The sequence below is a fragment of the Elephantulus edwardii genome, unplaced genomic scaffold (assembly GCF_000299155.1).
Source record: "Elephantulus edwardii isolate Elephantulus edwardi_28Jun2011 unplaced genomic scaffold, EleEdw1.0 scaffold00148, whole genome shotgun sequence".
NCBI classification, from domain to species: Eukaryota; Metazoa; Chordata; class Mammalia; order Macroscelidea; family Macroscelididae; genus Elephantulus; species Elephantulus edwardii.
The window spans coordinates 6,591,822-6,603,977 of NW_006399898.1; the positions used below are offsets into that span (position 1 = coordinate 6,591,822).

General features: G+C 52.7%; 1 protein-coding gene across 1 annotated transcript in view; it reads left to right on the forward strand.

Moving 5' to 3' along the window:
* Positions 1 to 12,156, forward strand: part of CCDC63 (coiled-coil domain containing 63) — a 107,423-nt gene that overhangs the window by 80,411 nt on the left and 14,856 nt on the right. Inside the window, exons 7-9 of the mRNA XM_006894719.1 lie at positions 4,640 to 4,829; positions 9,604 to 9,723; positions 11,965 to 12,146. Coding sequence (XP_006894781.1) covers positions 4,640 to 4,829; positions 9,604 to 9,723; positions 11,965 to 12,146 — 492 coding nt within the window. The remainder of the gene's footprint in view (positions 1 to 4,639; positions 4,830 to 9,603; positions 9,724 to 11,964; positions 12,147 to 12,156) is intronic.

Consider the following 12,156-nt stretch of genomic DNA (forward strand, 5'->3'; position numbering starts at 1 on the left):
TTTTCTAAGTATTTGTCCATTTCCTCTAGATTTTCATATTTGTTTGAGTATAGTTTTTCATAGTATTCTGATGGGCACTGACTTCTGAATTCTACCTGGGGACCTATGGTTTTCTGTCAGAACACACTTATTTCAAGAAAAAAATCTCTTACGATGCCTTAGTGGGGAGGAGGCTTATGAGCTGAGTCCAGGGATGTTTCTTGAACTCCAGGAGAATGTCAGCAGTGCCTCAGTTATGTCGTGGTTGGGTGCCATCCACTTGACTGTCTCTCACGGCAACCCGACGAACAACAGACCTGACCTGTTCCCTGGCCTGCACATCTCTGCAGTCTCTGTCATTCTCAGCCACTGTGGAAGTCACCACATCACTCCGTCTCATCGAGGCTCTTCCTCTCCGTCACTGACCCTCTACCTTTCCCAGCCTGACAACTTGCCCCAGCTAAGTGAGGTGTAGTTTCACCATCTTGGTCTCTCTGGAGCATCTAGTTGCACTTTCTTCAAGACAAATCTCTGAGTTCTTTTGGCGATCTGTGGGATAGGCTGTACTCTTTGCCAACACTACAGTTCAAAGGCATCAGTTTTTCTTCTGTCTTCCAACTTTCCGATGCATAAGAAGCAATTGAAAATGCCTCAGTTTGGATCAGGCATGCGTACCTTGGTCTTTAAACTGACATCCTTCCTCTTTAGAACTTTGGAGAGATCTTGACAGCCGATTTCCCCAAGGCAACATATCTTTTGATTTCTTGACTGCTGAAACCATGGATGTTGATTGTGGAGCTGAAGAAAATGAAATAATTTAGAACAAGTGCCTGAGAGAAGGACTGAAGTGAAGAGGCATGTCTAGTTCCTGTTCCTCACTGTCCGGAGGTTTTGGGGGGAGATAGGTGCCTCCTCCTCTGGAGATTGCAAAGCCTTCAAGCTGTGGTGCTGGAGAAGAGTATTGAACATACCATGGATTATCAAGAGAACAAACACATCCGTCTTGAAGAGAATGAAACCAGGCTGCTCATTGGAGGTTAGGATTTGGGGCATGTTGCCCGGAGGCACCAGTCCTTGGAGAAGGACATCATACTTGGAAGGGTGGAGGGACAGAGCGGGAGAGGAACCCCCCGGATGAGATGGATTGACATGGTAATTGGGGTAAGTGTGTCAGAGTCAGTGAGACTGGCTCAGGGCAGGGCAGGGTTCGGAGATACTGTGCAAAAGATCGCTATGAGTCACAGGCGACTCGATGGCACATAACAACAGCACAACTGTAACAGAAATACCACCAGATGCCTTAAATCAACAGCAGTTCTATTGTCACAGCGCAGGTTGGCTGTTTTCACTGCAGCCTCTGTAGGGAGGGGAGACTTCCTCTCTTTACTGCTCACAGGATGGAGGTCCTTGTCCCCTTTCACCGTGTGGCACTTGGAGAGTCCCGCGTGTAGGAAGGAGGAAGGCTCTCGTGTAAAACGAAAGGTGATAAAGGTGATCCAAGCCACGCGTTATGAAATCTGCCCAATGACCGGGCCTGAGGCCTAAAGAGAGAGTGACATCCCACCAACACTGTGTGTGTTGACAGTAGAGGCGTTCGCTGTGTGCCCACCACACGGTGTGAACAAAACGGGGAAGAGTGCGAGTTCCTGAGCACCCACGAAGCCAGGCTTTGCTGTGACGCGGCTGCACGGTCGATGCCCACGGAGGCTGCGGGCAGGGTGCTGCGGGCAGGCTGCGTTCTCCTTCTTGTACCTAAAGTCCTCGTGCCTGGGAGCCAACCCAACAGCACTAGCATCGACGACTTAGGTGTGCGACCAAGAGGGCCCAGGTCCTGGGAAAGGTCAGCTGTGATAGAGGAGAGGCTGAGAACGAAAGGGGGAGGCCCTCAAGGACGTCGGGCCCAGCCAGCAGCTACTGAGAGGATGTGGGAGGATGAGGAAGGCTGGACTGCTGCTTCCTGTGGGACACGGCGTTGCGATGAGTTGGATCTGATTCATCGGCTCCAGACAACAACAGCACGTGTAACAGGTGTGCTCAGGGGCGTGACGGGTCATGTCCGCTTACAAGGGTCAAGGCGCCCCTCGCTGACCCTGCACCGTTTGATGGAGAGGCTGGGACTCACAGCACCTTGTAGAAGTGAGGAGAATGCGCATCGTTGCTCCAAAGAAAGGTTTTGTTTCTGTCACAGCCCGAGACCTCCATAACGCCCTCCTTCCTCCCTGTTGTTACCGTTTCCATCCATCCTTCTCGTCCATCCTATGCCCTCCCGCCTTCTCTGTCCTTGGGCTCTTCTGACGTCGGATGATCTACGGAGTGTACATGTCCCTGGAGGGGATGCTCACCTTTCACACAGGTGAATGGCGCTTGCTTGCTGTTCACTCGCCAGTTGTTTGGCTGAAAAGTGAGCCGTGGGCGATGAGTACAGTTTGAGGCCTGAAGTGCGATGAAGGCCATCGTTTCAGAGATGCGCGCGTCTCCGTCTGACTGGTAGCCTGGGACACAGGGTTCTTAGGAAGGCGGGAAAGAGGATTTAGGACAACACAAAGAAAACAAAATTTCTCACAACTGGACCAGTAAATGAGCTACAAGGAAGACCTTGTCAAGGGTGCAACTTTTCTTGAATTCACAATCGTAGAAGCAGCAGTGAAGGAATCAAGCGACATATTGCAGTGGCCAGATCTGCAAATTCGTTTGCGGATTAGGTGCGCCTGAGCCAAGCTGTGGCGTTTGTATTTGCTTCCTCTGAATGTGAAAGTGGGACAGTGAGTGAGAAAGCGTGGAGAAGAAGGGGTGCCCTTGAACTGTGGTGCTTTCAGAGTCCTGGTCTCACATGGGCCACCCCAAAACAGCTGTGTTTCCCTTGGACAATCTGCAGCCAGAGTGCCCCTTCCAGACAAGAATGGGTCCCCATCCCTTGCACTTTCGGGGCATGTTATTAGAAGGACCTAGTTCCTGGAAAAGTGGACGGTCAGTGAAAAGAGCGGAAGACCCTGGACGGAATGGATTGACACAGTGACCGCAGCAAGGGGCTCGGGCTGCACAGAGGCCCCGAAGACAGGAAGGGACCACAGCAAGGGGCTTGGGGCCCGACCCCACAGAGACCGCGTGGACGCGGGAGGACCGGGCAGGGCTCTGTGCCGGGTTGTCGACGCGCTCCAGAGATAACCTGGTGACGTCTAACAGATGAGTCATTTTTTAAAAATGAACATTTATCCAGACCTGTTGTTACTGTGAACCATCGAGTCAGAACTGGCCCCTAGCTGACCCTCCAGTGAGTTTCCAAGGCAGCAAATTGCACGGAAGGAGACTGCCCATCTTTGGCCTGTGCAGCAGCTGGATTCGAACTGTGTACTTTTGGGTTGGCAGGGCAATTCCTTACCATCAAGCCATCTAGACCCCGGGCAGTCATTTTCAATCATGTGCAGTCTTGGACTCTCCACACACACCTCCATGGGTTTCAAGATGTAACACCTTGACGTGCACGTCGGCACAAGGAACAGCCGCCCTTCAAGTGGAAACCTCACTGTTGGCAGACGTTTAGAAGCTGGAGGGAAGTCCTTCTGTTTCTTAGGGGTTGATCTTTCACAGGGCACCGCTGGTGTGAGTTAGTACAAGGGACCCTTTTAAAAGAAATTTTATTCTTGGTGAAGTAGAAAGTAAAAAGAAAAAAGAAAAAAGGCAAACACTCAACACAAGAGACTGACAGACACGGTGGGTGCCGCGGGGCCTTCACACGCGGTGACTGCGGACCCCTCAGACATTTAGAATGTTTTCATTTGTGTAAAGGGTCACCAGGAAGGGAACCAGCTCGGGGGCACCTGGCAGCAACGAGGACTGCCTCTGTGGGAACACCTGGCCGTATGCAGGGGTTTTGTTTGGAACAAGACACTTCCCAGAGAAGTGCAGCAAGTCAGGGCCTCAGTGCTGTCTGTGAAGCTGGGGGCTCTCCTCGGAGCTGTGCCCACAGCCCTGACTCACCCTTGATGGGCAGCAGGAACTGTCTTTTTTACTCCTTCTTCTATGGTTTTTCCTCACCAGCTTGCTTCTATCAGCCTAGTTTCCAACTCCCTGGTCAGTGCATTTGAATCGTGGCGTTGGCAAGGACCACTGGTCTACGCCGACTGGCAGAGGAGTGAACAGGGTGGTGTCGCAGACCTGCTACCGGGACTCTTGTTTGGGAGGGAGGTTGGAGGACCGTGGGCACGTGGGCTTTGGACATGCTGTCAGGAGAGCCCAGAGCAGTTGGCCGAGGGTCTGACAGGGAAATGCTGCCGTCCTCGGACAGTGAGCCCGTGCGGAGCTGCGGCGTTGGTCCACCTTGCAGAGGGTCTTCCTCTGTTGGCTGACCCTCTGGTTACTGGCCATGAAGCCCTTCTCCGGAGGTGGGGCTCCCTCAGAGCAGGCGAGACAGCCTGGGCCTTCTACTGAGGGGCATTCCGGGCACTTGTCCTGAGACACGCTGCTTCCGGCCGTCCATGCCATAGTCACTGGCTTGGCCATCTCCACAGAGCAGAGGCATCAGTCTGTGTGTAGCAGGGTGCTGTGCCACCCATGGTGTTCCCCGAATTTCCCTCGTGGGCTGAGGCCCCTGCAATGCTTCTTGAACGTGCCCCGCGGCTCAGGCGTGGTCTTGTACTGCTTGCTTCCTTCTCCTGCACAGCAAAGAAATCAAGAAGCTGCAGGAGGAGCAGAACGAGGTCACCCTGCTGCTGAATATCATCAGATCCTCCAAGAACTTGGACCTGAACGAGAAGAACTCTGCGGAGGTGCAGTTCCTGCTGCAAACCAAGGAGGACTACGAGTCTCTGATCCATTCCATGCGGCAGCTGCTGGCGGAGCTGGACGAGAAGGTACAGCCTCGCCCCGCTCTCTCCTTCCTCGACTTCTCCAGGGGACCTGAGCGCACATTTACAAGACAAATGGGTCTTCCCCCCCACCCCCGAGTTCAGCCACGTTCTGTTCTGTGACCCTGGTTTTAACCTCCATGCGACAGCCGCACTCAACCCCGTCCCTCCCTGTGTGTCCTGTTTCGGTTGATCCTTTTCTTTCCCTTCCGCCTTTCTGCCTCTCAGAATTGACCAGGACCGCATTAAATGTCCCCCTCTCCCAGAGCCTGGTGTCATTGCATGTGGAAATAGTCTCATTGCGTATGGAAGTGTCATAGCCTTGCACCCTGGAAAAATGCTCTGCTGGCAAATAGTGTGTGTGTATATTTTTATATATATATATATACAAACACACACACATACACACATATATACACACATACATATATATACACCCCCCACATACATATATTGTTTTCAGTATAAACTAAAATGTCATTACCATTAAGTCATAACCAGCTTAGAGCTGACTGTGCCGGGGTCCAGGCTGGAAATTCCACGGGAAGAGATTTCCCACCTTCCTTCCCTGTCGTTGCTGAAGGATTTGAGTTGCTAGAGGGGTGCTGCCTGTGGTTGGAAGAAAGCTCTCCACGAACTACGTTACCAGACAATAAAGAAGTGGGGTTTTATTACTATTTTTTGTGTGTGTGTGCGTGTACCATCAAATCAGATCTGACTGGTACAGGAGGAGATTGTCCCTCCTTCCCCGGCAGAGCATCTGGTGGATTCGAACGGCATATCTCTGGGATTTCAGTGCAACTTCTTGCCACTAGGCCACCAGAGCTCCCCTGAGACAATAAAGAAGTGTTTTTACTGATTAAACGAAGGCGGCCGTGCTGGCCGCTAACCCACAGGTCGGCAGTTCAAACCCACAGCTGCTCTGTGAAGAGGAATGAGCAGTTTCATCCTGTTAAGATTTGCACCCTTGGAAATGGGATGGAGGGTCGCCATGCTCCGTGAGCAGGATTCCACTTGGCCGCTGAGTGGACCGTGAGCAAAGGGGCAGGAATCACTGAAACCCAGGGGGACGTTTAGGGGACCGTGTCAGTGGGGGACACAGCGAGGGCAGAAGTAACAAGGTTGACACGTTGGAGAATTGTGGAGTGGTCGCAGGTTTTGATATATGTATTTTCATACAGAAAAGATTAGCTTTAAAAATCTAAACCACGGAAGCATATCTGTCCATCTGCATGTACGGTTGTTAGGTGCCGTTGGGTTGACTCTCGCGAGCCTGGGCAGCAGATGGACGCCCTGCACCAGCCTCACCCCTGCTGTCCTCAGCCCCCGACTGCGGCTGCTGTGTCCGCCATCCCACTGACACCTCCCTCGTGGCTCCTCCCCCTTTCCTGGCCTGATGTCCTGCTCTGACGACTGACCCCCCCCCCCCCCCCCCCCCCCCGACAACATGGCCAAAGGACCTGAGACGGTCTCACCATCCTGTCTCTCGGGAGCACCACCCTCCCGAGCATGACGTCCCTCTCCACGGACCAGTCCCTACTTAAAACATGTCCAAAGGATGTCCGATGAAGCCTCAGAATCCTTGACTCCAAGGAGCAGCCTCCTGGACGAACCTGTTCATTCTCCTACCAGTCCATGGTATATTCAACACTCTTCTCCAGCACCAAAGCTCAAAGGCATCAATTCTCCTTCTATCCTCCCTAGTCATTGTCCAACTCTCTGATGCATAACAAGTGATTGCAAAGACCATGGCCTGTATCAGGCGCACCTTAGTCTCCAGACTAACAGCTTTGCTCTTCAAAGCAAAGGTCTCTGACAGCAGACTTTCCCAATGCAATTCATCTTCTTATTTCCTGGCTGCTGGTACCGAGAGTATTGATTGTAGAGCCAAGCAAACTAAAGCTTTTAACCATCTCAATCTCTTCACCATCTGTCACGATGCTGCCAGTTGGCCCGGTGGTGAGCATCTTTGTTTTCTTGATGTTGAGCTTTAATCTGTATTGAAGGCTGCAGTCCTTGACCTTCAGGTCCTCCTCAGTTTCAGCAAGCAGGGTTGTGTCATGTGCATAACGCAGATTGTTGATGAATCTTCCTCCAGTCCTGATGCCACACTTCTCATCACAGAGCCCAGCCTCCTGGATAATCTGTTCTGCATATAGATGGAAAATGCATGGAGATAGGACGCATCCCTCATGTACACCCTTCCCCATTTTGAACCGTGCAGTGTTTCCTTGCTCTGTTCTGATGACTGCCTCCTGGTCCAAGTATAGGAAGTGGAAACAACACTTTAGTAATTTTCGATTGCTATTCCGATAAAAGCCACACCCAAGGGCCGCCCCTTCCCCGCCCGTCCCCTCTGCGTTCTGTGCACGCTGACCTCTTGCACGTCCTCCACCTGCTGTGCTTGCTCTCACCTCCATGCTTTTGCACATGCTGTTCCCTCTGCCTGGAATGCTGTTCCTTCTCTTCTCTGTGGAGGGAACTCTGGCTCGTCCTTCAGATCTCGGCTCAGATGCCCCGACTGTGCTTCCAGAGACTTTGTGTCACGTCTCCCCTCAGGCCTCTCTTGCAGACTCTTCTTACAGCCCCGGAGAGTCGGCTTTGAGGGCAGCGGCCTCCTGGCATCAGCTGCATCTCCCTCCTTCCTGTTGTCTGACACTGAACAGGAATTTACAGCATCGATGGGGAATCAGGTCACAAACATGACAGAATGATTTATGAATGTCTGTGGATGAAGGAATGACTTGTGAAGTAATGACTGAAGAAGCAGGCAGGAAAGAAAAATGGGGTGAGACGCACGGAAACTGAAAGCTTCCATTTCCACAGAAGCATTAGGAAAAGGCAGCAGAGATTGAGGTCCTCAGAAGACTACGAGAACCACACACACACACACACACACACACACACACACACACACACACACACGACCTCAAACATATCCTGACTTAATCCAAGGACAGGCTAATTCCAGAAAGCCTCCCTCGGTGCCCCACACAGAGCCCAGAGCTCTGTCCTTGCAAGAGGTGATTGGAGGCGGAGACCTCATCAGGCCCTGCCTGTCCTTACAAAATAATTAATGAGGTGATTGGGAAACAGTGACTTGCTTAGGCAATCCATTTTGCTGCCAGCCGCAGCCTTTGATAATGTCTCCCACCAGGCAGAGGCCTAATTGCTCTCGGCATTACAAAGCCACATAGTGACGTAAAGACACCAAAGGGATTTGGACTTTGAATTTAATCACAGGAGCCACGTGGAAATGCTGATGCCACAGCCTGGTTTTGACAGGAGTCAGAGCCACGGGACACTGGGGTCAGCCAAGCATTGTGGGCATCCCTGAGAGGAGCTGGAGGACCCTGGGGTCAGCTGAGCAGGGGTGGGCATCCATGAGAGGAGTCACAGTCTGGAGACACTCCCCTTCGTGGTACCAGGAACTGTACCAGGTCACTGGTGGGCACGTCAGCGAGCTTGCCCGTGTTTGAAGAATAGGAGAAGCTCACAGAGAGGAGCAGAGACCTGGACTGGACCCCTGTGGGGATGCAGGAAGCCCTTTCATTCTGCTCTGAGGAAATGCCGGAAGCTGCATGGCTCAGATCCAAACCCTGCCCGATACCATGCATAAATGAAGTGGATTTGCCCCCTCCCAGTGTGTGTGTGGACCCATGGCTCCCAAAGGCTGGATACTTGGAGGTGCCCTCTTGTTTGGTTGTGAGGAACAGACTCCCTGACGGAAAGCAGCTGTAGTGCAGTAAGTTACACACTGGACTTCCAACAGAAAGGTCGCTGGTTTGAATCCACCAACCACTTTGTCAGAGGAAGGTGGATCTACAAACACTGATGGCCTCAGGAGGCTTCTGGCCAGTTGCGCCTTGTCGTCCAAGGCCACCATGAGGTGGATGGACTTGCTGACAGGATCTCCTCCCTGATAAGGGAGGTCCCTGTCTATAGCTGGACTATCTCAGGGAAGCGCAAGCAGCTCTACGGCGACTTGGTCGTCTTCTTGACCTTGTCCATGGTCACCCCGGGGCCGCTGGAGCTCAGCTGTACCAGCCCCTCACTCACCAGCCCTGGAGAGGCAGGAGGACTCCACACTGAAGAGTCACTCTTCTGTCAGTCACCTTGGCAGATGGGCCCCGGCTTGGCCTGGCCCGGAGCACGGGCCAGCTCACGGGCAGAGGAAGGGGGAGCTGCCCTCGCCGACTGGGCATGGGCCAGGGACGCGAATCCTGCTTGCTGGTTTACCACTCCACACAGAGACCCCTGACACGGAAGAGGACGCATTGTTGCCACGGTCATAGAAGCGCCTCCAGGAATTTGCAGACAGACTCTTGGGTAACAGTGCCGTTTTGACTAGAAATCACGGCTTTATGGTAAAGTGGCATATGCAACAGGTAGATTAAACTTACGTGCATAGGTAAGCACAGAACTGCATTATCTCATTTTTACCCTAACTGGCTGCCCCGGTGTGGAGTGTGTTACGCAGACGGCTGCCAACTGGAAGGTTGGCAGTTTGAAACCACTAACTGTTCTGTGGGAACAAACAAGGCCGTCTCCTTCCATGAAGAGTCACAGCCTGGGGACCGATGGAGCGTTCTCGACAGTGGCCTGGTTTCGGGGCTCAAGTTACATCCAAGGGAACAGGAATCCAAGGAAGAAATGAGACGTTCACATTTAGGAAAGGGACGAACATTGTAGTTTCTGGTTTTAACACACTCGTCTTTGTGGATGGCAGAAGGGAGCCCTTACAGATGCTAACACAGCTGCCTTCTCTCTCTCTTTGCAGATTGCTCAGATGGAAAAAAAAATTACAGCCCAAAAGCAGGTCTTCAGCAAAATGCAGAAGGCCAATAACCCCCAGAAACTGCAGAAGCAGGTCCACACCTTGGAAACCCGTTTGAATCTTGTACGTATTGGTGCTCCCTGCAGCTTGGCAGACAGCTTGGTGCGTGTGTGTGTGTGTGTGTGTACACGTGTGTGAACCGCGATGATGGGAAGGTTCCCTGCAGCTTGGCAGACAGCTTGGCGCACGTGCGTGTGTGTGTGAACCATGATGTCATCCAGTCACTGCACTGGTTGACTCAGGAAAGCGTGGACCAGCGGTATGCACAGAGACCAGGCGGCCCACCGGAGACCTCTGGTGTAGTGGGGTGCAGGTTGGGCTGCGTGTTCGTTGTCTAGCAACCCCACAAGCACACGGCTTAAACAAGCACATGGCCTCTGTTACTGTTAAGGGGCCGAGAAGTCCACATTCTGAGTTCTGAGAGGAGGGCCCGGCTCCCTCTCCGTGGGTTCCCTCTGGGCGTTGGAGACTCCACACCTCTTCCTTCCCTGTGTACAGGAGCTTCCCCGTGGAGGGGTGCGATGCCACTCCTGCGGGTTCTGCCTCGGTGGTCCTGCCTCTGCTTGCTCCCTCCTCTTACATCTCCTGTGAGATGGGGCCCAGGGCACGGGGAGTCCCCCAGCTGTGGGATCAGAGCTGTGACGGGATTGAGGGGTGCAGCACTTAGCCCTCAGTAACTGTTGGGTTGCTCAGCTCATCACATTATTAGCTTCCACATTATACTGTCACACACGTGTCATGACACAGTCCAACCCACGAAGGGCTGCTCACCAAAACTCAGCCATCCAAACCCACGCAGAGCAGGACAGGCCGGTCTGCGCCCGCGAGGACACAGCCCCTCGGAGCAGGAGGCGGGCCCCTGGGGGACGAGTGGACAGCGTGGCGGTGGTCTGGATTGCTCTGTCCTCCATTGTCTGGCAGCCTTTCCTTCTCCTTGCTCTCCAGACATGTACTGTCACCCCGACTGTCCCGGGCCCCCAAACAGCTCGCTGAGAAGAAGCAGCCCAGTCACCATCCCTGGGCAGGCTCCGCTGCCCCCCTCTCCCGGGACCCCGTGCCTCCCCTGCTCCAGCAGTGCCTGGCTGTCTCTAGGAAATAGTAGACTTACACGCGTGTCTGGAGTGGCCATTCCCAATCATCCTCGATCCACAGTGACTTCTGCATCGAGCAGGAGTCTAGAAACTGCAGTTGGTGTGAGCGAAAGAAGAAGTTTGGAATCTATCACTTACTGAACTGAAAAACGTCTGGGCAGGAAATGGAGCTTTCAGGCTTAGCTGGACGCAGGTGCACCAGGTGTGTCTCTTGAGGCACCTGTTGTGGTCGCTTCTCCTCCGGGAAGGTTCCATTCTTGTGGCATCAGCTCTTCTCGGCATCCAGCTGTATCTCAGAATGCTGAGGGTACATGTGCTGAAACACAGATTTCTAGGTCCCTTCTGGAGCCACCGGATCAGAACCTCCAGGGCTGGACCTGCACTGCAGTTAGTTCCCCCAGTGAGGACCAGGGTCCGTCTTGGAAGTGTAGTGTGATGCTTGCTTGCATGTCCTGAGGCTCAATGAATGTGCTCAACCACCATCCGCTGGCCCAGTAAGCGAGTGAGTGACTGATGATTGTTGACGTTCCCTAAGCCATCGTTGTGAGAGATCACCATGTTTCTGTTACCTGCTGCTGCTGCTGGGCTCGAACTGCCAACCTTTTGAATAGCAGCTATGCCTAGAGAGCTCTGGTGGCCTAGTGGGGAGAAACCGTGCTGCAGTCCCAAAGGCACGGGGTTCTAATCTACCAGGTGCTCCACAGGAGGCCAGGCAATCTCTCCCTTGTGATTTATGACCTTTGAAAACTCGCTGGAGGGCCAGCTCGGAGTCAGTTCCTACTCGATGTTACACAGCAATGCTTCTCACCCTAGTCTTAGCCTTGCAGAAACCTAACGTGTCTCACAGCATAGCTTGAAATCCTCTGATAAAATATCATCCCTTGAAGTGAGGAACTTTTTTGGGAGGACAGTTAGTTCTTTCTGGTGTCTGAGAACACTTCACCTTAAATTTTTTATTAAGTTTATTAAGACATTCAGCAAAGTAGACAGAATAAAGCAACGAACACCCACGTGCTCGTTATTAAAATGGAGCAATTGTTAAATGTTTTTCTATTTTTGGATCATTCCCTCCGTGGCCTCCACTCAACCAAAGGTATTTTAAGGTAAATTACAGTTATTTCACCTAATCCTTCAATTTTCAGTTAAAAAAGAAGACATTTTCTTTTTTTAACCACAAGACCTTACAAAATCAACACCGCGGCCTGTCATCTAGGTCACTGTCCAGTTCGATAAGATGCTGACCTCGAACGCGCAGCTCCGGGAGAAGATCGAGGACCTCCGATTTGAGAAGGCCGCTTACGACCATGTCTACCAGCAGCTGCGCCAGCGCCTGCTCCTGCAGAAGAAAACCATGAACGTGGCCGTCGAGCAGTCTGCGCAGGCCTATGAGCAGAGGTGGGGGAGG